We start from the raw sequence: 25476 nt of genomic DNA on the forward strand, positions 1-25476 counted from the left end.
CTGTTTGAATGTGTGATCAGTCATACATTTCTTTTCTAATTCAATATGGAAAGACATCATTTATTAAAATGTTTTGACTGATAACTGAAAAAGTTATCATTCCCACAGCAACCCCAACCAAACCATGTTAAACATATCTGCATTACTAATTGCTAATGCATAAAATTATCAGTGTACATATTAATATAAAAATATGGGGGGGGGGGGACTACAGCATGATAATTACAGGAATTGTGGTTTTAGACTTCTTCATCAGTTCACTCAGCTCGCCACCTAAAATGCTAATATATTATCTGTCACAGTCATTAATGGTTAAGAAGGGTATAACTTTTCTGTGGATAATAAATGCAAAACTGTGATTATTATATATGTCAACTAAATCCTACAATGTTCAGTCTCTATGTAATATTATTTACTGTTCCTGATAGTTTAAGTCTTATTGCCCATTAACATTTTATCAGATGAACATATACATCATTTTCTCAGATGCCTTTATAGTATATATCCATATAACAACACTTAACCCTAAATTCACTTTGAAAAACTGCCTTTCTAAAAGTCAATGGCAAAGAAATATTACTTTCTTCATGAATCAAGTAATTGACACAAAATATTTAAGTTGTTCTGAGAAGGTCAGGTCATAAGGAAAAGAAAATTCCCCAGAAATTTAAGCTCTGAGGTACTGAAATAAACATGGACATCTGCCAATTCATTATCTATATTTGTTTGCATTTCTAAACCACTCTGACAGTAAAACAGGCTGCTTTTGGTGACATCTTAAAGTTTAAGACATTTGCTGCCTTATGTCCAAAACAAGTCCATGTCTCTATCTACACAGGCAACTATTTTTAACTTTATCTGCTTCCTTTTATTTTTATCTGCTATATCTTTAGCACCTTTTAACTTTATCTGCTTAAAAAATGTTACCATCGTAGGCTTTAAACCAAGTGAAATGCTAAATAAGTTTTCATAAAGTGAAGAAATTGTTTATCATTGTGAAGAAATTACTAGTTCATCAAATGTATATTAGAAAAATTAAATTCAGCACAGCTAATTAAGCCTTGGTTACTAGCGATAACTGTGTTTGTTATTATAGCTTTTCCTTATAACAACTGTTACTTTCTCATTGACAATCCTAAAACAAGGTCTATACACATCACTATAATAATCAAGTGTTATATGATAAATGGATGAGAACTCCAAAATGTTTTCCGCTTATTTTTCAAAACAGTGCATTCATACAAATGCTACTGTCCTCTGAAGAGATACTCACGCCAGAGGGTTGAATTAGGCAGACAAACTTGCCTAGAAGCAGAGACTTGAAAACGAAGCATCAGTGACCATATAAAGAGATGGTCCAATTTTTACACCCAGAAGAATGTAAAAGATTCTTTTGAAAGTCCTCACAGACTAAGCAACTGTAGTAGAGCTTTTACTATGTTATATTGAATTTTGTTCAAGAGAATGAAAAAAGTAATTGAAGGTCAGAAGAAAAAATAAGCAATTATTTTAAGATTTTTGGGGAAAAAAGTTTTGTACATATACACAAAAAGATAATAAAAAGATGTAAAATATTTCTGTTATTTTATATATGCCAACTTTAAAAGAACTCAGAAAAGCTTATAGTTGTGTTTGTATTGGACTAGATGCACAAACAGTAGAAGGTAGCTCATATTTAAAGGAAAACAAGAGAGAAAATAATGAATTAATGGAACAGCACTGGCCACTTCACTAAGAAAACCAGTCATCTAATGAAAATATTGATGTTTATGGGAATACACAGACAGAGTTAGACATAGTTGTGATCTCTGCTACTGTATCACTTTTCATGTTTTATATCTGGATACCTTGTTAAACAAAATACTGTAACTAATAGATTTCTAATAATTAAGGTGGAGATAGACAAGTTCAAGAAAAAAATGGCCTCCAAATTTCACACTTTTCCCAGCAGGAATGTTTAATCAAGCTGAGGAGTTCTTTTGTGTCTCTAATCAGATAGGAAAGCTGGGAGAAATGAACGAGGGCTCTAATTATTTTGTTTTCTGATGTTGATGTGAGGATATTTCAGATACAATGTACATCCATTATTTTTCATTACAAAATAAACACATCATAGTTATATATATATATAGTTATATCCAGTAGTCTGCATGTACATAGAATATGCATATTGACTGATGAATATAAATCTTATGAACAGAAAACAACATAAGGGGCCAACATGTGGAGCAAAGTATACATAACATCCATTCATATAAATTTAAAATGTTTGGAGTTTGTGTCAGATGACTTCCTCCTCCCTAAGTTCTCAAATGACGATTCACTCTCAATTTTTATCTTCCTTGCTGGATGTTTTAAATGTCTGGTTAAATTATCAGTTCCACTCTTTCTCTTGGATCCACCCCTTCTTATAAATCAAGCACTAGTTTTTATACCTCAACCTTTCTCATACACTTGAGATTCTAAACCAATGAGCTGCCCTGTAGTTAATCTGCAAGATATGATACAGACTCAAAAATCTCCCCAAAACCTTGTCAAGCTTACTTAGGATTTCTAGAACAGGCACACTCCATTGAACTAAAAAACACATAGCAAGAGCCATACACTTCCACAAGAGTTAATCTCATCAGGAAATCAGGACTGAGAAACAAAAGAGAAAGTTCAGATAATTATTTTAAAAAAATCAGAAAAAAATATGACAAGACAGAGCAGAAAAGAGATGAACTGCCACTTTTAGAACAAATTGGCTATTTAATTATACACACAGGAATCCACTCCTCTAGAAAAGTGCTAACACCATGCCACTGAGAATTGGACTGTTATGATAGCAGACGGTGGTTAGTCATGTTTGACCTACTTCACACATTTTTCACAGAAAAAATGAAAATGAACAGACAGAAATTAATCTCAGGGATTCAGACAGGGAGATCATTCACCAATTACCATCACGGGTAAAACAGACTGTGGAGGAGTGGGAGCGAGAATGGCTTGGTGGGCACTTGGTGGTTAGGTCAACACATCACAAAGAGTTATTTCAGAAACAATTTTATTGTAATGAATACACTAAATATAGAATACTGATAGTTAATATGATCTACTGAATAAATATATTGAGGCAAAACTAGAAATAAAACACTAGGTGCTACAGGGTTTTTTAAAATTAATTCTTTTAACACAATTGTCTTGGTTTCAGCTGGGATAATTTTCTTCTTAGTAGTTAGTACAGTGCTGTGGTTTGGCCATGATGTAAGAACAATGTTGATAGGACACTGATGGTTTTAGTTGTTGCTGGGTGGTGTTTATACTAAATCAAGGACTTTCCAGTTCCTTGGGCCCTGCCAGCGAGAGGGCTGGAGGGGGACAGGAAATTGGGAGGGGACACAGCCAGGACAGCTGACCCGAACTAGCCAAAGGGATATTCCATACCATATGACGTCATGCTGAGTATATAAACTGGGGGAAGAAGAAGGAAGGGGGGGACATCTGGCATTATGGCGTTTGTCTTCCCAAGGAACCGTTACGCATGATGGAGCCCTGCTTTCCTGGGGATGGCTGAACACCTGCCTGCCGATGGAAAGCAGTGAATGAATTCCTTGCTTTGCTTTGCTTGCATGCGCGGCTTTTGCTTTACCTATTAAATTGTTCTTATCTCAACCCTTGAGTTTTACATCCCTTTCAGATTCTCCTCCCCATCCCTCTGGGTGAGGGGGAGTGAGCAAGTGGCTGCATGGTACTTGGTTGCTGGCTGGGGTTAAACCACGACATACAATTTCATTTAAAACTTTTAACACAAGAAAAGCTAATTCCTAAAAGCTAGAGATAAATAAGCAACATAAGCAGATGAGGCCCGAATGTAAATGGTGCAAGTGTGATTGAGCTTTGTCTCATGGGGATTTTCTGGACTTACAGTGAGGGCTGTATGGGGCTCACAGGGACAGAGTAGGCCATATATATACTTTTATCTACTGTGCAACACTGAAACTTATCTCTCTCTAGAAGGACTAGGGGGAAGCCATGATGCTTCACATCTATGGAGCAGAAAGAAGCAAGTGGCAGAGTATTGGAGGACAGAGGTTAATGAGAGTACAAGACTCCCAAATCCTCTAATCTTACCACCCTACTAGTTAATTCATAATTGACCAACATATTTAGCAGTGGTAGTAATTGACCATTTGAATCACTGATTAAACAAATTATTCACCTTCTTGTGTTTGGAAACCAAACACAACCTTTTTTCACCAACCAAGTCACTGTGCTCAAAAGAAGATTTGAATAAAAATGTCAGGCCTGTATGATTAAAAGTTCAGACTAGATGATTTAATATTCCAATGTGACATAAAGATCCACGCATCTCTGGGTTTTTTTATCTGAAGTAGTTTGTTCATCTTAGGACGAATCCAGCTACGTAAAAACTGTGCTGTCAATTACCAGAGGGGTGACTGATTAGACAAGGGAAAAAGTTCCTTTACCTGGAAAGAGATTGACTGTTTGAATAAATAAAATCTTTTCTCAAACTACTTTCCAAATCACAATCTCTCCAGCTTAAAATAAGGCTATGGAAGTTTGCATATTTTTATGTATTTTTTTGGTCTTAAAATAACTATAATACTTCCACCAAAGTTATATTATCAGGATATGACATTACTATTGGGCATCCTTATTTGCAGCTGTTATTCTTTTTCTCCCACTCCATTATCAGATGGTTTATTTTAAGAAGGTACCATGCTTTCTTTTACATCAGGAGAATGCTTAGCACACTGTACTCAGTCCAGAAGTATTTATTAATTAATTAATTAATTAATATTGACTTTGATTTTATTTCCATGTACCTTTTGATCTGCACAAACATGACTGAAATAAATAAGCTAAATCTCTGACTCAAGGGTTCCTATGGTTAGTGATGACTAATGAATAACAGTGATTGCAGATCAATCCTAATGCTTGTTAGAAAAAACAGAACTAATGGATTGGAGCTCCTCCCTGGCTGCAAGCATAATACACTTTTTAATTTAATAACTATATACACATTTTGAAATTTTTGATAATATAATTCAAATTTTATCAAAATAGTCCTTAAGACATTCAAATATGGTAAAAAGTGCAGGTTGATTTAAATTCTATTATTTATAGGGCAGACATTTTCTAATTAGTCTTTGCTGTAGCTGCCCATTCTCTGACAGCAATCTACCCAGACTCATCCTTAAAGTAGGATACAACATGTAATATAATTTCAAATTGCTAACCAATTAGGGGAAATCACTCCTTCTACAATCTATAAGTAGAATTCTCAGGAAGAGCTAAAATCTTATCAATTTTATGATTAATTTGATATTCATAAAAATTTAATTATTTGATTAGTGAGGGTGAAAAAAACAAAATGAAGTTGTTTCTTGTAAATGGTTAAACAGAACTAAATCTTGATATGGCAAAAGTGTCAGAGGTTATAATAAGCCCATGCCTGGTTCATTTGTCTCCATGTGAAAATTATCCAAAATTAAATAAAAATATTTGAATACATCTGCTGACTATTACATTAGAAAGAAGGCCTGGCTATACATTATTTTGATCTCTTAAATTCTCTATAGAAGTATGAAAACTATTATGATGGTGCAGGTAGGATGAGGATTAAAACTGAAAGGAACTCTAGCTATACCAGGTACAAAGCAAAGAAAAATTGAACTGCTGTGCTACTTTAGTTTGCTTGGTTTATTTTTACCTTCAAGTAAATTTAAGACTGAGTGTGTATTTGAAGTCACAGTTTAGGCTGAACTGTTTAGGTTTCAATTGATTTTTGCTTGTATGAGTTGAACCCTATATATCAAGAGCCTAAAGTTAATGAGAGATGTCAAGAACTAATTAGAGATCTCAAGACTGGTGGCAGCTTGGGCTGCAGTGATCATGCCCTGGTGGAATTCAGAGTCTTGACAGATATGGACCAGGTGAAAAGTAGAGTCAGGACTCTGAATTTTAAGAGAACAATTTTTCAGTTGTTAAAGGAATTAGAGGGTGGGACCCCCTGTGAAACTGCCCTCAGGGATAAAGGAGATGAACAGAGCTGGCATATCTTGAAGGGTATTTTTATTAGACCACAAGAACTCTTGATTCTCACATGTAAGAAATCAGGCAAGGAAGGCAGTAAACTAGCATGGCCCAGTAAAGACCTCCTGGTCAAACTAAAGTGCAAGACGGAAATGCACAGGCAGTGGAACCAGAGACATGTATACGAGGAAGAACATAGAGATGCTTCCCAGAGGTGTAAGGATGGGATGAAAAAAGCTAAGGCACACTTGGTACTGAAATTGGCAAGGGATGCAAAGAAAAATAAGAATGGCTTCTACAGGTACGTTGGCCAGAAAAGGAAGATTAAAGATGTCCTACACACACACACACACCACCACCACCCCCCGATAAATAGGACAGAAGAACTGGTGAGAACCTACATAGAAAAGGCTTAGGCACTCAACAAATTTTTGCCTCACTTTTCAATGAAAATGTCTCTTCCCACATCCCTCAATCCCCTGAACCTCTAGACAGGGACTGGGAGAATGAAGTTCCTCCCATCATAGGAGGAGATCAGGTTCAAGACCACCTAAGGAACCTGAGCATACACAAGTCCATGGGACTCAACGAGATGCATGCCAGGGTCCCGAGGGAATTGGCTGATGTAGTTGCTAAGCCATTCTCCATTATATTTGAGAAGTCATGGCAGTCAGACTATGTCCTCGGTGACTGGTAAAAGGGAAACTGCACCCATTTTTAAAAAGGGTAAAAAGGAGGACCCTGGGAACTGCCAGCCACTCAGCCTCACCGTGGTGCCTGGTAATATCATGGAGCAGATCCTCCTGGAAGATATGTTGAGGCATATGGATGACAGGGAGGTGATTAGAGACAGCCAGCATGGCTTCACCAAGGGCAAATCATGCCTGACTAATCTAGTGGCCTTCTTACGCTGGAGTGACTGCATCGGTGGACAAGGGAAGAGGTATGGATGCCATCTACCTGGACATCTATAAGGCCTTGGATATGGTCCCCCACAACATTCTGGCCGCTAAATTGGAGAAAGATGAGTTTGATCGATGGACTGTGTCCTGGTTTCAGCTGGGATAGAGATAATTTTCTTCTTAGTAGTTAGTACAGTGCTGTGTTTTGGCCATGATGTCAGAATAATGTTGACAGGACACTGATGGTTTTAGTTGTTGCTGGGTGGTGTTCATACTAAATCAAGGACTTTTCAGTTCCTTGGGCCCTGCCAGAGAGACGGCTGGAGGGGCACAGGAAATTGGGAGGGGACACAGCCAGGAAAGCTGACCCGAACTAGCCAAAGAGGTATTCCATACCATATGACGTCATGCTGAGTATATAAACTGGGGGAAGAAGGAGGAAGGGAGGGGACATCTGGCATTATGGCATTTCTCTTCCCGAGTAACCGTTACACGTGATGGAGCCCTGCTTTCCTGGGGATGGCTGAACACCTGCCTGCCGATGGAAACAGTGAATGAATTCCTTGCTTTGCTCTGCTTGCGTGCACAGCTTTTGATTTACCCTTTTTCCCCACCTTTCCATTTTGCTGATATTATTATTGTTAGTATTATTATTTTTATTACTTTTGTTCTTACCTCTTTATTATGTTTAAATTATTAAATTGTTCCTATCTCAACTCTTGACTTTTACATTCCTTTTCCGATTCTCCTCTCCATCCTTCTGAGTGAGGGGGAGTGAGCAACTGGCTGCGTGGTGCTTGGTTGACGGCCAGGGTTAAAGCACGACAGACTGTTAGATGGATATGGAACTGGCTGGATGGCCATGTCCAAAGAGTTATAGTCAATGGTTCCGTGTCCGAGTGGAAACCAGTGACGAGTGGTGTCCCTCAGGGGTCCATATTGGGACCAGTACCATTTCATATCTTCATCAACACAGACGGTGGGACTGAGTGCACCCTCAGCAAGTTTGCAGATGACACCAAGCTGAGGGATGCAGTTAATTTGCTAGAGGGAAGGGATGGCATCCAGAGGGACCTGGGCAAGCTCGAGAAGCGGGCCCATGTAAACCTCATGAAGTTCAACAAGGCCAAGTCCAAGGTCTTGCGCCTGGGTCAGGGCAATCCCCAGTATCAGTACAGACTGGGGATGAATGGACTGAGAGCAGCCCTGCAAAGAAGGACTTGGGGATACTGGTGGATGAAAAATTGAATAATGAGCCGGCAATGTGCACTTGCAGCCCCAAAAGCCAATCGCATCCTGAGCTGCACAAAAGGAAGCATGGCCAGCAGGTCAAGGAAGGTGATTCTGTCCATCTACTCTGTTCTCGTGAGACCCCACCTGGAGTACTGTGTCCAACTCTGGGGTCCCCAGCACAACAAAGACGTGAACCTGTTAGAGCAGGTCCAGAGAAGGTCCATGACAATGATCAGAGGGCTGGAACACCTCTCCTATGAGGAAAGGCTGAGAGAGTTGAGGTTGTTCTGCCTGGAGAAGAGAAGGCTCCAAGGAGACCTTATTGCAGCCTTACTATATATAAATGGGGCATATAAGAAAGATGGAGAGAAACTTTTTACCAGGTCCTGTAATGACAGGACAAAGGGTAGCAATTATAAACTGAAAGAGGGTAGATTTAAATTGGACATAAGGAAGAAATTCTTTACCATGATGGTGGTGAGGCACTGGAACAGGTTGTCCAGAGAATCTGTGGATGCCCCATCTCTGGAAGTGTTCAAGGCCAGGTCGGATGGGGCTTTGAGCAACCTGATGTACTGAAAGATCATAGAATAATAGAATCATAGAATCATTTAGGTTGGAAAAGACCTTTAAGATCATCAAGTTCAACTGTTAACCCAGGACTGCCAAGTCCATCACTAAACCATGTCCCTAAGCACCATGTCTACACATTTTTTAAACACCTCCAGGGATGCTGATTCCACCATCTCCCTGGGCAGTCTGTTCCAATGTTTCAACACCCTTTCAGGGAAGAATTTTTTTTCCTAAGATCCAATCTAAACCTCCCCTGGAGTAACTTTTGTCCTGTCGCTAGTTATCCAGGAGAAGAGACCTACCCCCACTTCCTGCAACCTCCTTTCAGATCAATAAGATCCCCCCTGAGCATCCTCCTCTCCAGACTAAACAACCCCAGTTCCCTCAGCTTTTCCTCATAAGATTTGTGCTCCAGACCCTTCACCGGCTTCATTGTCATTCTCTGGGCACACTCCAGCACCTCTATATCCCTCTTGAAGTGAGGGGCCCAAAACTGAACACAGTATTTGAGATGTGGCCTCACCAGTGCCCAGTACAGGGGGTCAGTCACTTCCCTAGTCCTGCTGGCCACACTATTTCTTATACAAGCCAGGGTGCTATTGGCCTTCTTGACCACCTGGGCACACTGGGGGCTCATGTTCAACCAGCTGTCAACCAGCACCCCCAGATCCTTTTCTACCAGGCAGCATTCCAGCCACTCTTCCCCAAAGCTGTAGCATTGTGTGGGGTTGTTGTGAGCCAAGTGCAGGACCCAGCACTTCTCATTGTTGAACCTCCTACAGTTGGCCTCGGGCTGTTGATCCAGCCTGTCCAGATCCCTCTGGAGAGCCTTCCTACCCTCAAGCAGATCAACGCCCTCCCCAACTTGGTGTCGTCTGCAGACTTACTGAGGGTGTGCTCAATCCCCTCATCCAGAATATTGATAAAAATATTAAACAGAACAGGCCCCAATACTGAGCCCTGGGGAACACCACTTGTGATTGGCCACCAGCTGGATGTAACTGCATTTACTATCACTCTTTGGGCTTAGCCATCCACCCAGCATTTAACCCAGCATAGAGTACACTTGTCCAAGCCATGAGCAGCCAGTTTCTCCAGGAGAATGCTATGGGAGACAGTGTCAAAGGCTTTACTAAGGTCCACGTAAACAACATCCACAGCCTTTCCCTCATCCACTAGATGTACCTGACCATGGCAGGAGGGTTGGACTAGATGATCTTTCAAGGCCTGTTCCAAACCAAACCTTTTCATGAGTCTATAAAAGAATAATAATGAAAGTAATTTTGTAGTTTCCTGCTTAATAATTTATCAACAAGAAATGCACTTTAATGTATTCTAATGCCTCATTTATTTAACTACACACTATATATAGTGCCTTAAAAATGGGAGGAAAACTATTTAACAGTCGAAACACAATATTGGAATTGTAATTTAATTTTAATCTGTATTCCTTAAAAGCTAGATAAAGCAAAATAAAAATAATTCAGAACATTCTAATTAACAGGTTTTCTTTAACATGAAGGAAGTGCAGGATAGTGAAAGGTATGTACTTCAAGTTTTTTTTGCATAAGGCATTATTTTTTGAATGAGAACAATATGGACTTATATTGGGATGAGGTAAAAGTTAGTAATTACTCTGTTGAATTTCAGCATTTGTATTTGGACATAAATCCTTGTAAACATTAAAATATTTAATTTTAAAAAAAATTAAAATTCTAGCTTCTAATTTTGGCCATCCCAAAATTATTCATCTTTTCATTTGCAAAAATTGATATGGAGTTTTGATACCAATCAAATGATTCTAGGATATCAAAGTCTACTACTCTTCCTAGATCCCTTGAAAATTGTTTGTGTTTACTGACTGTATGTCATCTACACTTTGATCCTACACTAAATTTATTGTTTCCACTTATTGAAATTTATTGTCAGTTTACAATACTAAACTTATGACATGATATTTTGCTAGACAACAAAAGGTTGCCATCTGTAGATGACATGTTCAATTGAGAAGAACATTTCTAATGTGTAAAGGTTTATTTTTATTCAAATATAAAGTAATTCATAATAACTAATATGAAACAGGAATATTTTTGCCATTTAAATATTTTAAAGAAACATTACTTTTTAAATTTACATCACTTCAGAAGATTCATTGCTTTTGCTTAGATAAACCTACTCTCATTCTGCCTGCACTTTGTAATCATGTTCCATGAAATATTTTTCAAATGAGTGAAAACATTTTTTACCTGATTATGCAAAGTCAAGAAATAAGATGAAGTGTTGCTTTTGCTATTTGATATTTTTTAATGAGTTTTTACTCATTACACTGGTTTGCAAAAGTAAAATTCTTTAAGTAACTTTTTTGACCAAAAAAAACCCTACTAAAAAAAATAATTAAAAGAAATGCTCATTAATCGTCCTATACCTTGCTATCAATCCCTCCAAGACAGCTTTCAACTCTTGTTACTGCAAGTGTCCCAAGTTCTCTTATATGTTATTTCCAAATCTCTGCAACCAGGTCAGAATGTTATCAAAGGTTTGGTAAGTATTCATTAAGGCTATCCAGCAAAGCTAGAATGAGCATAAACTCATTTACATCCCTGGAATTCCCTAAGGGAAAGGAACGTGTTTGTCTTCATGCTTAGGTTTCTATATTATTAACTATCATGGTTGCAACAGAAGGCATTTTTCCATCCCTTAACACATTTCCACAATGAGCTGATGTTGAAATGGAATTGAGAACTACCATAAATAAGTAATGAAAATTGTACTGGGTTTACATGGCAAGGTTCTGGTAGCAGAGGAAGGCTACAGGGGTGGCTTCTGTGAGAAGATGCCAGGAGCTTCCCCTATGTTTAATGGAGCCAATGCCAGCTGGCTACAAGACAGACCCACCATTAGTCAAGGCTGAACCAATCAGCAATGGTGGTAGCACCTCTGTGATAACATATTTAAGAAGGGGGGGAAAAATCTGTGCAAAAAATTGCAGCAGAAAAGAGGAATAAGAATATGTGAAAGAAACAACTCTGCAGACACCAAGGTCAGTGCAGAAAGAGGGGGAGGAGGCGATCCAGACACCAGAGCAGAGATTTCCCTGCAGCCCATGGTGAAGACCATGGTGAGGCAGGCTGTCCCCCTGCAGCCCACAGAGGTCCATGGTGGAGCAGATCTCCACCTGCAGCCCATGGAGGACCCCACACCGGAGCAGATGGATGTGCCCTGAAAGAGGCTGTGACCTCGTGGGAAGCCCATACTGAAGCAGGCTCCTGGTAGGACCTGTGGACCCATGGAGAGAGGAGATCATGCTGAGGCAGGTTTTCTGGCAGGACCTGTGACCCTGTGGGGGACCCACACCAGAGCAGTCTGTTCCTGAAGAACTGCACTCCATGGAAAAGAAACATGCTGAAGCACTTTTTGAAGAACTGCAGCCCATGGGAAGGACTCATGCCGGAGAAGTTCATGAAGAATTGTCTCCCATGGGAGGGACCCCATGCTGGAGCAGGGGAAGAGTGTGAGGAGGAAGGAACAGTAGAAACGTGTGACAAACTGACCGCAACCCCAATTCCCTGTCCCCCTGCACTGCTCAGAGGATGGAAGTAGAGTAATCAGGAGTGAAGTAGAGCCCAGGAAGAAGGGAGGGGTGGGGGGAAGGTATTTTAAGATTTGTTTTTATTTCTCATTATCCCACTCTGACTTTTGATTGGCAATACATCAAATTATTTCCCCCAAGTTGAGTCTGTTTTGCCTGTGGTAGTAACTGCTGAGTGATCTCCCTGTCCTTATCTCAACACACAAGCCTTTCATTATATTTTCTCTCTCCTGTCCAGCTGAGAAGGGGAGTGATAGAGTGGCTTTGGTGGGCACCTGGTGTTCAGCCAAGTTCAAACCATAACAATGAACTGAAATAATATATTCTTAGTATTCTGAAAAAGTAACAAATATCTTGAAATAAGCTACAAACCCAACAATAATATGGAGTCAAAACATAAATGAAGTCAAACAGCTGTATGATGAGCTATTTTATTTAAATTTTATATTAGCTATAGATCATCTTAGTAATATTTTCTCTTATTCAGAAAGGAAGATGAAGTGTCTAAAGAATCTATTTCAGTCCCCAGTACTACAAATTTTCAGTCTCATCCACATTCTTATGCATGTGAGCATCCCCAGTGCACTGTGCTGGTTTTGGCTGGGATAGGGTTAATTTTCTTCATATTACCTGGTATGGGGCTATGTTTTGGATTTGTAACCAAAACAGTGCTGATAACACAGGGATTTTTTAGTTATTGCTGAGCAGTGCTTACACAGAGTCAAGGCTTTTTCTGCTTCTCACCCCACCCCACCAGTGAGTAGGCTGGGAGTACACAAAAAGTTGGGAGGGGACACAGTTGGGACAGCTGACCCCAACTGACCAAAGGGATATTCCATACTATATGACATCATGCTCAGCAATAAAACTAGGGGGACAGTTTGCAGGGGGGGCTGCTGCTCAGGGACTGGCTGGGCACCAGTTGGTTGGTGGTGAGCAATGGTTTTCATTTGCATCACTTGTCTTTCTTGAGTTTTATTTTTCCCTCTTTTTTTTTTTCTTTTCATGATTATTATTAATGTTATTTCTTTTTTAAAATTATTAAACTGTTTTTGTCTCAACCCACGAGCTTTCTCACTTTTACTCTACTGATTCTTTCCCCCATTCCACTGTGGGGGGAGTGAGCGAGCAGTTGCATGGTGCTTAGTTGCCAGCTGGATTTAAACCATGACAGCACTCAATTAATACTATTCACATACACAAAGTTGAACTAAATGTAAATATTTGCAAGGTAAAGCCATGTATTACTGATTCTGCCAACATAATATGCTTTTTGCTACAGAAACATGTCAGCATGCAGGAACATCATAGTGACTAAGAAACTATCCCCAAAGATTTAAGTTCTGAAGTACTTACTGTAGCTGGGGAGGCCCGCGTTGTATGAGTAGCTGAATGACCAGAATTTTCCATTGAATTGCCAATCAGATAGCTCCCTCCTGAGCTGCTAATGAGCTGTCCTCCTGCAACATCCATCTGAATCCCTCCGGTGCCCACCATACTATGAGAGGAGACCACTGTTGCTGCCTGTGCAGAACTTCCTTGAGTATCGAAGTAATTTCCCCCAGTGTTTTGGCTATACATCTGAGTTTCCGTGTAAGGATAGGTCGTTCGACTTCAGGAAAAGAAAACAAAAGAAGTAGTAGTTATTTATTTTGATTGTTTAAGCGAGGGAAAAAAACACTGTAGAAAAGAGTGTACAGTTGCTATAACCAGACTTAATAGGCTTGGCAAAGAACCCCTGCCTCCACACAAAATAATATTTCATTATGTCAAAGTACTAATTAACTTGGACTCACTGTTTAAAATAAGTATTCATTAAACTTCACATAAAATGTTTTCAGTCCCATCTGAAGAGGGGTGGAGAAAAGTATGACAAGAATTGAAGAGATGAAAGGAAGATCTCATTCAAATATTAATACATTATATAATAATGTATAGAACTGTTTAACTTTTTTAATCCTACAGTCAAAGCTGGATTTTTATTTAGATGCCATTTATTTTGTATACTGTTGTCCTGGTTTCAGCTGAGATAAGAGTTAATTTTCTTCCTAGTAACTGGTATAGTGCTGTATTTTGGGTTTAGGATGAGAATAATGTTGATAACACATTGATGTTTTTAGTTGTGGCTAAGTGGAACTTATACTAAGTCAAGGACTTTTCAGCTTCTCGTGCCCTGCCAGAGAGAAGGCTGGAGGTGAATAAGAAGCTGGGAGGGGGCACAGTCAGGACAGCTGACCAAAACTGGCCAAAAGATTATTACATACCATAGAACATCATGCTCAGTATATAAACTGGGGGGACTTGGCCGGAAGGTGGGAATTGCTGCTCAGGGACAGGCTGGGCATAGGTCAGCAGGTGGTGAGCAATTGCATTGTGCATCACTTGTTTTATATATTCTTTTTGTATTATTATTGTTGCTATTTTCTCTTCCTTTGCTGTCCTATTAAATTGTCTTTATCTCAACCCACAAGGTTTACTTTTTCTCCTGATTCTCTTCTCCATCCCATTTGGGGGGGGGGGGGAGTGAACAAATGGCTGTGTGGCACTTAGTTGTTGTCTGGTGTTAAACAACATAGACAACGATGTATGTTACAAAACTGCAAACATGACTAAAAAAATGTCAGCCAAGATGGTCCTATATACAAGAGTACTATAAATGCTATAAATGTTTTGGATTGATTTTACATTCACTGAAACTCTCTGACTGAAGTTTGAAATTCTGAGCTCATTTGTATTTTAAGACATCCAGTTCAGCAGTGAGATGTTAAATTGGACATGTACAGTGTTACGATAAAAAGTAATCAAACTAAGCCAGAATTACAATTTGTGAAGGGATTAAAAAAGTCTTTCTAACTATTAAACATCTGGGCCTCATTAACCAGTTAATTTTAAACTTTTCACTTAACTCATTAACCTTATGTCATTCTTCACTTCATGTTCATAATGACCAGGATCATTACCCTTTAACGGGTAATCTTTTGTTAGGTATTTAATATAGTGGATATTTGGTCCTGTGTACTAACTTGAACTTTCAAATTGATATAGTTCAAAATACACAAGTAAATAACACTGATCAGCTTTTCTAAAATGAAGAATCTGGATTTTGCAGTAATTAAAAAATTTTAGCCAACAATTCAAGACCAACAAGCTTTATTCCATGGTATGTATTGCAATAAAATAGTCAGATGATAAAAATTAGCTTATTTACCCAAATGATAATTTTTACATTAATCATAAAATCCTACAATGCTCCGTAAAATCAACTGGCACCAACATTTTGAACCCATAATAAGAACCAAGTCAGAACTTTTACTGTATTAACTATGACCATCATGGATTCTCTCTTGTTCTTCAGAGACAGCAAAAACATCTAAAACTTAATTTTAATATCCCAAAAGCTTTTCAGGTTCTGTACCATATTGCTTGTTTTCATGTTACTTAATCTACTTTTAAATTTTTTTTGTTGTTTTATTCTTGGTATTTCAAAAGCTTTAAGAGCAGCTGTGAGAAATTAACAGTTAATCTAGAGAGACTACAGTACAGCCTAATGAAAACAACAATTTTTTTAAAGGGGGGGTGTGGGGGGGGAGGCTCCAGAACCTGTATGGTCATCTAGTAGCACCTTCTTTTCAGAGCTACAATCAAGCCATCATTTCCATTGCAATAACATGTGCAGGCAAGACAGTTTGGAGAAATTTCCTTGGGGATACATGATTGATTTTATTAAACTGAGGCATCACTGAATATCTCCAATGGATGGTAAGTGAAGCATCTGCTACCAGATCAGATGTTATATCTTCCTTTGAACCAGGGTACTGTAGGACAAGGCCTCAAGGACAAGAGTCCAAGTACTGATAGCCTGATAAATAGAGACTTGTTAGAACTTGTAGGGCACAAGCCCTGGGAGCAAAGGAACAAGCTAACTGCAGACCCCTGAGCCGTCACAGTTGAGGAGGCAACCAGACGGACAGAGAAACAAGTAGCCAGATAAGGGAACGGATGGCGCCAATATGTAATCAAGAAAGCCACGTAGAAAGAAACTCCCTAACCTTGGAATAAAAATTATTGCTATGTCAAGATAAACTAGTAAGTTCCTGTTGTTCTAACGGTGTGCCTTAAATATCAACCAATCAGTGTTTTTTACGCTTAAGATTTAACCAATCAGTGTGTAATATGTAGAAGGTAGAAACATATATAATTGTAAGAAAATCACTAATAAATGGACAACTTGCTTGCATCAAGCTGAGTCCCGTCTCTTCATTCGCCGCAAATTGGTGACCCCCACGTGATCCGGTGAAGGATCTGACGTGGAGGGACTCTCGAATCGCCTAACTGAGCGACATGCAGCGAATCCCACAGAACTTTGAATGATCTGCTGAAAGGAAGCAGGAGCCGGCCAGCCATAAATCCCTCCGGAGTTGAGAGGTGAGCTGTGGGAAATCTGTAACGGGGAATCAGGCTTCGTCCCCAGAAAGAGACGTATATGGACTCATGAAGGGTCTTCTAGTCAGATCAGGGAGTCCGTGCCTCAATCTCCTCAAATGGTGACCCCTATGGTGGTGTTCCGAAGCCTTGGAAGAATAAGGACGGAAAAAAGACAGCTTGTGGAAGAGGGCTGCGTTCCGGAGGAGACGGCTTGGCTGAACGATCGTCTTGCTGTCTGGACCAGGCGGAAAACCTAAACCCCGAGGATAATGCCTGTATGCATCGAGACAGGTGAGCAGCCAAGAAACCTTAGAGATTTTAAATATTTGAAGAAATTTTAAGAAGCTTTAGAAACCTGTACTCATTGAGACAGGCGAGCAGTCAAGAAACTTTAGAGACTTTGAAAGAAATTAAAGCGGTCAGCAGACAATTGTATGATGCTGCCGCAGAGGGGAGCTCCGTGTCGGGAATGCATTTAGCACCTTGGTGGCAAATTCTGACTACTCTTTGCCCAGTGTGGACTAATTCTACTAATGGTGCTAAACCAGAGGAAGCTGTAAATTCCACCGACAGCGCGACTCAACACACTTTCAACGATGCCGATTCTGTCCACACCTCCTCTGCCCCCAAAGCTTCTGTCACTGACTGCAGCGACCCTCACAACACAGGACCAAGCATGGGAACAGGACAACTCGGACAATGATTTTATTGACACTGATAAACCTTTTGATCCAGGTCCTATAGATCTGGAAAAGGAGCTAGACCTTTCCCCCACCCCCTTGTCTCTCCTGATGCATTGATTGTACTTTGGGGGAGGGTGAAAGGGGGTCTGAGGGATTGGTGGCAGGAGTGCAAGCGGGAAACACTTAAGAGAGGGGATTTGGGAGTCGCTATGGCATGTTCAGTATTTTGTCAGACAAATCAACCTGCAGAGTGGCAGCCTGTGCAATACGAGGCTGTTAAAGAGTTAAGGAAAGCAGTGCGGGAAGGGGGGATTCATAGCACATTTGCTATGTCCCTTCTTGAAGTGATGGCAGAGCCTTACACACTCACACTGCATGACTGGAAGTCATTGCTTTGTATGGTACTAACTGATACAGTATATGATGTGGTTATTTGATTTTTGTGAGCTATGTGTAGTGGCCTTGACTGAAAACCTTAATCGGGGAATTGCTGTTAACTATGAGCAGTTAGCTGGAGCAATTAACTGTGCCGATTCTGTGACTCAGGCAAGGTATCCCAGGGACAACTGTTTGCAAATGAATGAGATGGCTATTAAGGCAGTCAGGATGCGGGAGTCTTGCCACAGTCTTGCAGGGTCCTAGAGAGTCACTAACTTTAATACTAACTTGATTGATTGGCTTCAGAATATTTTGCAACAAGTCGAACATCAGGAAGCTCAAGGGTTGCTTTTAAAACAACTAGCTGTGATAATGCCAATGAAAATTGTAAACGGGCAACTTTCACAATCGCAACCCCAACATGTGTCAAAAGATTGTAACGCAGAACTCACAGCAGACTGTAATTCTCAGGCTGAGTTCTGGAATGCAGCGTAACAGATTTTTGCTTCTCTAATCTCTTCTGTAAGAATAGTACACGCTTTTAACTTGCTTAGTAAATTAGGCTGCTAGCTTGCTAAACAAAGTAATACTACAAATACTATTTTTTTTTCTGGCTTATTAACAGATGTTGATTCTGTCCATCATATGTTGCTACAGAACCGAGTTGCTATTGATTTTTATTATTAGCACAGGGACACAAGTGTGAAGACTTTGATAGGATGTGTTACGTGAATCTGAGTGACCACTGTGAATTAATTTACAAAAGTATACAAAACTCAAAAGCCTTAAAACAAAGATCTGCAACAGAGCCAGGGGCGGGATGCCTTTGGTCTCTTCTCACGGCTGGGAAACTTTGGGCCATGACTCAAAAGTATTGCAGGATTTATTATAATTATCTTTAACCACCTTATTGATGTTTGCCTTATGTCTCCCATACCTTTTTTTCCTGTATTCAGTGTTTAGTTGATTGTAACATAAATCAGGTCATGGTCACCCAGCTACACACAACCTTTGCCTCATCACAATTAACAAGCAAAAAAGGGGAGGATAGAGAATGTCTGAAGAGAGATAGGAGAGGAAACTGGAGAATATTTGACCTAACAAGAGATGAGAGAACAGCTGGGTATTGTGAAGGAGACTAGGAAAGATAAACATGGTTATCTAGTGTCTAATAGGTGTCTGCATGCTTGTAGTGATATATAGCTATGTAACTACATGAATGATTTCTGCCCTGAGCCTGGTGGAGCATACAGCTGCGGTTTGTGTCCGGGCTCAGAGATGTAAATAGGGGCTTCTCTGTTATGGTAAAAGTGTTTCTCTTTGCATAAAAAAGAGAAGGAATGAAGGGAATGACCCCAGAGGTATGTTCAGAGAAGGCATGCTATGTTTCGAACTTTTTGACTGAACCAGTTCTTGTTTGGTGTGCCCTTCCATCTATGTATAGTGTTAATCCAAAAGAAGCTGATATTGTTTACACTTTGAATGTCAATAATTGTCTTTCTGTAGATGCTAATGTAGTAGGAGGCTATGATGGGAACGTGTCGCAGCAGTTCTTCTCTTATCCAGAGTAACAGCAGGGAAAGCATTAAAGAGTTAAATCACCTTGTTTGGTAGGCAGTTAAGAATGTGAGTCAAAATTGCCACTGCTTTTTGTTGTTGGTTCAAGGACACGATTCGGCTGTGAGGATTTGGATGGTATGTGCTGCGTGGATTTTAGGCGCCCCATTGCAGCAACATGTTATCAAAATCTGAGAAAATTTCAGCCTTTTTTGGCATCCATTCACTCAATTGGCAATATTGTTTGTTTGCTGTTACCTTGGTTGCTGTCATGTTTGCAAGGGCCCTGCAGAACATGGCAAACCTGGTACTAGCTGTTCAAAAACAAAAAGGGGAAATGGTAAAATTGTACGGAACAAAGACAGTGGGTTATTTTGACATTGATAATATGCCTTAGTTGGGTTTTTATTTGTTCTATTACTTGTGCCTTGTTTTTGCTCGATTTCAGGGGTTCTTTTTGTGCAACAGGAAGGGGGAGATGTAGGACAAGGCCTCAAGGACAAGAGTCCAAGAACTGATAGCCTGATGAATAGAGACTTGTTAGAACTTGTAGGGCACAAGCCCTGGGAGCAAAGGAACAAGCTAACTGCAGACCCCTGAGCCGTCACAGTTGAGGAGGCAACCAGATGGACAGAGAAACAAGTAGCCAGATAAGGGAACAGATGGCGCCAATATGTAATCAAGAAAGCCGCGTAGAAAGAAACTCCCTAACCCTGGAATAAAAATTATTGCTAGGTCAAGATAAACTAGTAAGTACCTACTGTTCTAACGGTGTGCCTTAAATATCAACCAATCAGTGTTTTTTACGCTTAAGATTTAACCAATCAGTGTGTAATATGTAGAAGGTAGAAACATATATAATTGTAAGAAAATCACTAATAAATGGACAACTTGCTTGCATCAAGCTGCGTCCCGTCTCTTCATTCGCCGCAGGCAACTTAATAAACAGCCCTATTTAATAGAGGGTACTTAACTTAGGGGAAATAGTTCAATAAGTGTCTGCCAGGAGGGTGGAACACTGGAATTTCCCCCAAAAGGGGAAAGAAAAAAACTAGATATTAGTAAGATAAGGAAAAATACAAAGGCATAAGATCATTGTTGACAGTAAAAATAGCTCTGGCCAGAGGAAATGGTACAAATGATGTCTGCAAGAAAAATCTCACTTGAAGAGATGGAGTCCAAGAGGTGGGTCTTAGAAGCCCAAGAGACTGATGCAAATCCTAGAGAATGCCCTCATTTCTCCACTTCAGTTCATTTCTCCCTCTCTTCATTAGGCTACAGCTAACAATAATGAAAACATTACTCTGTCCAACTGACAGGGAGTGCAGACTACTTTAGATTCCTAAATCTTCCAAAAATAGTTTTAAGTTTTACTCATGTTTCCAGATCTCATGATTTATTCTTCCAAACACATTTGCATTTTATAAAATAGATTAGATGCCAAATTATCCAATGTCTGATGATGATATGCAGGAAAGATGAAATCTTAGAACTTAATAACTTTTTCTAAAAAATTTTCTCCACATAAAATCTTAGCTAACCAAAACTTTGCTAATTTGTTTAATGGAAAATTGAAATGGTTTAACTTTAGAAAATTAAAACAGTATAATTACAGCCCTGGGCTTGAGAAAAGAAGATACTGGCCTGTTCAGGGCCCTGCCTGGCAGGATCCCATGGGAAACTGCCCTGGAGGGAAAAGGGGACCAGAACTAGCTGATCTTTGAGGACAGCCTTCTCAGAAAACAAGAACAGTCCAATCCAATGAGTAGAAAGGCAAGCATAGAAGTATAGAAACATAGAACAGCCTATGTTGGATGGGACCACAAAAGATCATCTGGTCCAACCTTTTGTGGAAAAGGGAGGTTACATGAGATTATCTAGCACCTTGTCCAATAACATCTTGAAAATCTCCAGCGATGGGGATTCTACCATGTCCCTGGGGAGGTTGTTCCAGTGAGTGATTATTCTCACCGTAAAAAAATTCTTTCTTATGTCGAGATAAAGCTCCCTGTGCCACTTTGTCTTACCCATTGCACTTTGTTTTCTCCATGTGGCTCCTTGTGAAGAGAGAGCCTCTGTCCTCTTTATAGTTGCCCTTTAAGTACTGGAATACTGTGATGAGGTTCCCCCAACCCTTCTTTTCTCCAGGAAGGATAGATCTAACTCCTTCAGTCTTACCTCATAGGGCAGGTTCTCCAGCCCTTTGATCATCTTTGTGGCCCTCCTTTGGACCCTCTCCAGTCTGTGTGTGTCTTTCCTGAACTGTGGAGACCAGAACTGGACACAGTACTGCAGGTGCAGCCTGACAAGGGCTGAGCAGAGGGGGATGATCACATCTCTATCTCTGATAATAATCCCCCTGCAGATGCAGCCCAGGACCTGATTTGCCTTTGTTGCTGCAGCGGTGCACTGCTGACACTTTCAGCTTGTTGTGTACTAGCAACCCCAGGTCCCTTTCAGCATGGCTACTCCCCAGCCACATAGATCCTAGCCTATACTGGGCTCTATAGTTATGTTGTCCCAGGTGCAGGAATTTGCACATCTTTTAAATTTCAAACTGTCAGTCTCCCTTCCCGTATCACTCAAGTGGATGGACTTCAAGTCAGGGACTGGGGGAGAAAAGTCCCTCCCACTGTAAGAGAAGATCAGGTTCATGACCACCTGAGGAACCTGAGCATACATAAGTCTATGGGGCCTGATGAGATGCATCCCAAAGTCCTGAGGGAACTGGCTGATATAGTTGTCAAGCCACTCTCCATCATATTTGAAAAGTCACAGCAGTCAGGTGATGTCCCTGGTGACAGGAAAAAGGGAAACTGCACCCGTTTTTAAAAAGGGTAGAAAGACAGACACTGAGAACTACCAACCTGTCAGCCTCACCTCTGTGCCTGGGAAGATCATGGAACAGATCCTGCTAATAGCTATGCTAAGGCACATGGATGACAGGGAGGTGATTTGAGACAGCCAGCATGTCTTCACCAAGGGCAAGTCTTGCCTGACCAACCTAGTGGCCTTCTATGATGGAGTGACTACATCAGTGGACAAGGGAAGAGCTATGGATGTCATCTATCTGGACTTCTGTAAGGCCTCTAACACGGTCCCCCACAACATCCCTAAATTGGAGAGATATGGATTTGATGGGTGGACAAGGATAAGGAATTGGCTGCATGGTCACATCCAGAGGGTAGTGTTCAATGACTCAATGTCTAGATGGATATCGTTGACAAGTGGTGTCCCTCAGAGGTCCATATTGGGACCAGTACTGTTTAATAGCTTCATGAATGACATAGTGAGATCGAGCACACCCTCAGCAAATTTGCAGATGACAGCAATCTGAGTGGTATGGTTGACATGTCTGAGGGATGTAATGCCATTCAGAGGGACCTGGATAAGCTCAACAAGTGGTCCCATGTGAATTTCATGAAGTTCAACAAGGCCAAGGTCCTGCACCTGGGTCAGGGCAACCCCCAGAATCAGTACAAGCTAGGATGAGAATGGACTGAGAGCAGCCCTATGGAGAAGGACTTGGGGGTGCTGGTGGACAAAAAGCTGGAAATGAGCCAGCAATGTGCTCTCACAGCCCAGAAAGCTTATCCTGGACTGCATCAAAAGCAGCATGGCCAGCAGGTCAAGGAAGGTGATTCTGCCCCTCTACTATGTTCTTGTGAGACCCCACCTGGAGTACTATGTCCAACTCTGGGGTCCCCAGCACAAGAAAGACATGAACAAAAATGATCAGAGGGCTGGAACGCCTCTCCTGTGAAAAAAGGCTGTGAGAGAGTTTGGGATTGTTCAGCCTGGAGAAGAGAAGGCTTCGGGGAGACCTAATTATTGTGGCCTTTCAATACTTAAAGAGGGCTTATAAGAAAGATGGGGACAGACTTTTTAGTAGGGCCTGTAGCCATAGGACAAGGGGTAATGGTTTTAAACTGAAAGAGGGTAGATTCAGACTAGATATAAGGAAGAAATTCTTTATGATGAGGGTGGTGAAACACTGGAACAGGTTGCCCAGAGAGGTTGTAGATGCCCCATCCCTGGAAGTGTTCAAGGCCAGGTTGGATGGGTCTTTGAGCAACCTGGTCTAGTGGAAGGTGTCTCTGCCCATGGCAGGGGAGTTGGAACTAGACAATCTCTAAGGTCCCTTCCAATCCAAATAATTATATTATTTTATGATACTGTTCTAGCTAGCCTACTCTTCCAGCTTGTCCAGGTGTCTCTATAAGATGGCTCTCCCTTCTGACACATCCACCTCACCACTCAGTTTGGTGTTATCAGCAAACTTGGTGATGGTGCTTTCAATCCCATCATCCAGATCATTTATGAAAATGTTGAACATCGTGGGGCCCAGTATCAGATGCTGCAGGTTCTCACTTGTGACAGGCTGCCAACCTGAGTAAAACCCATTGATCGTCACCCTCTGAGTGTGGCCTGTTGGCCATTTTCCTACTCATCTTGCATACCACCCATCCAAACTGTGTCTTGCCAGTTTGTCCAGGAAAAGGCTGTGGGAAACAGTGTTGAACACTTTGCAGAAATCCAGGTAAACAACATCCACTACTCTTCCCACTTTGACATAAAGTGTTAGTTTGTTGTAGAAGGTGATCACGTTAGTCTGGCTTGGTTTGCCTTTGGTAATTTTTTGTTGGGTTTTTCCAATCATGTGCTTCATTTGGCTTGTGATAGTTTCTAGAACACATTCCATTACTTTCCCAGAAACTGAAGTAAGATTAATGGGCCTGTAGTTTCCTGGGTCCTCTTTTGGGCCCTTCTTGTAGATGGGTATGACATTTGTCCTCTTCCAGTCATTAGGGATATCCCTTGATCTCCATGACTTTTCAAAGATTGTAGACAGTGGCCTTGCAACAATGTCAGCCACTTCTCTGAACACCCTGGAATGGATTCCATCCAGGCCCATAGATTTATGTGAGTTGAGCCCTTCGAAAAGGCTGCAGACCAGCCCTTCCTCCACTACAAGAGGAATGTTGACACATAGATTGTTGTAGCTACTTGATCCTGTCATCTGGGGTCCATCTACACAAGTAAAGACAGAGGCAAACGTATTGACAACCTCTGCCTTGTCAGCATTATTAGTGACTAGCTTCCCTGCCCTGTTTAGTAATGGGCCTGTCTTCCCTGTGCTTCTGCTTACTGCTCACATACCTGAAGAACCCTTTCTTCTTTTTCTCTGGCCAGTTTTAGTTCTAACTGAGCCTTAGCCTTTCTGACTGCATCTCTACATGTCCTAGCAAGGTTCTTGTAGTCCTTGTTGGCTATTTGGCCACCTTTCCATAGCCAGTATGTTTCTTTTTTGCTTTTAAGCACATCCAAAAGATCATTGTTAAGTCAGGGTGATCTCTTGATCTGCCTTCTTCATTTCCCTTTGTAGGGGATGGACTGTTCTTGTGCTTCCAGGAAGCTGTTCCTGAATAATTCCCAGCACTCACAAGCTCCTTTACCCTACCTGGATGCTTCCCATGGAATCCCTCACAGCTGGGCTCTGAGCAATTTTAAGTTGACTCTTCTAAAATCCAGGATCTTTATCCTACTACTGGCCTTCAGTGTGCTCAGCAGGATCTTAAACTCCACAATGTTGTGGTTGCCATACCCAAGGCTACCATTGGTAGCTATGCTGTCAAGTAAGTCTTCTCAGTTTGCGAGCAGTAAATCTAGCAATGTGCTGTTCCTAGTCAGTATGTCCAGTATCTATAGCGGGAAACAGTCCTCAATGCATTCCAGGAACTTAACAGACAATTTGTGCACTGCTGTGTTGTTTTCCCAACAAATGTCTGGGTAATTGACTTCACCCATGAGTATCAGGTTCTCTTGGCCTGAGACTTCCTTGAGCGGCCAAAGTAAGGTTTTGTCAGCCTCATCATCCTGCTTGGGAGGTCAGTAACAGATACTTACCATAAGATCCCCCTTGGTGACGATCCCTCCAATCATGATCCAAAAGCATTCAATGATAGCACTTTCATGGTTTCCATAGCTCACCTCCATACACTCAAATTTCTCTTGTACATAAAGTGCAACTCCACCTCCGCTTCTTCCCTTCCTATCTTTCTGAAAGAATTCATAGCCATCCATTGTGGTCTTCCAG

At 40.8% G+C, this 25476-nt stretch overlaps 1 protein-coding gene across 3 annotated transcripts in view; it reads right to left on the minus strand.

The window, feature by feature from the left end:
- The window catches only part of LOC129734916 (transcription factor RFX3-like), a 194651-nt gene that overhangs the window by 47715 nt on the left and 121460 nt on the right, over positions 1-25476 (minus strand). For all 3 annotated transcript variants that reach the window (XM_055700327.1, XM_055700328.1, XM_055700329.1), the window contains exon 4: positions 13693-13948. In XM_055700327.1, coding sequence (XP_055556302.1) covers positions 13693-13948 — 256 coding nt within the window. The remainder of the gene's footprint in view (positions 1-13692; positions 13949-25476) is intronic.

This window comes from Falco cherrug (genome assembly GCF_023634085.1).
Source record: "Falco cherrug isolate bFalChe1 chromosome W unlocalized genomic scaffold, bFalChe1.pri SUPER_W_unloc_1, whole genome shotgun sequence".
NCBI lineage: Eukaryota > Metazoa > Chordata > Aves > Falconiformes > Falconidae > Falco > Falco cherrug.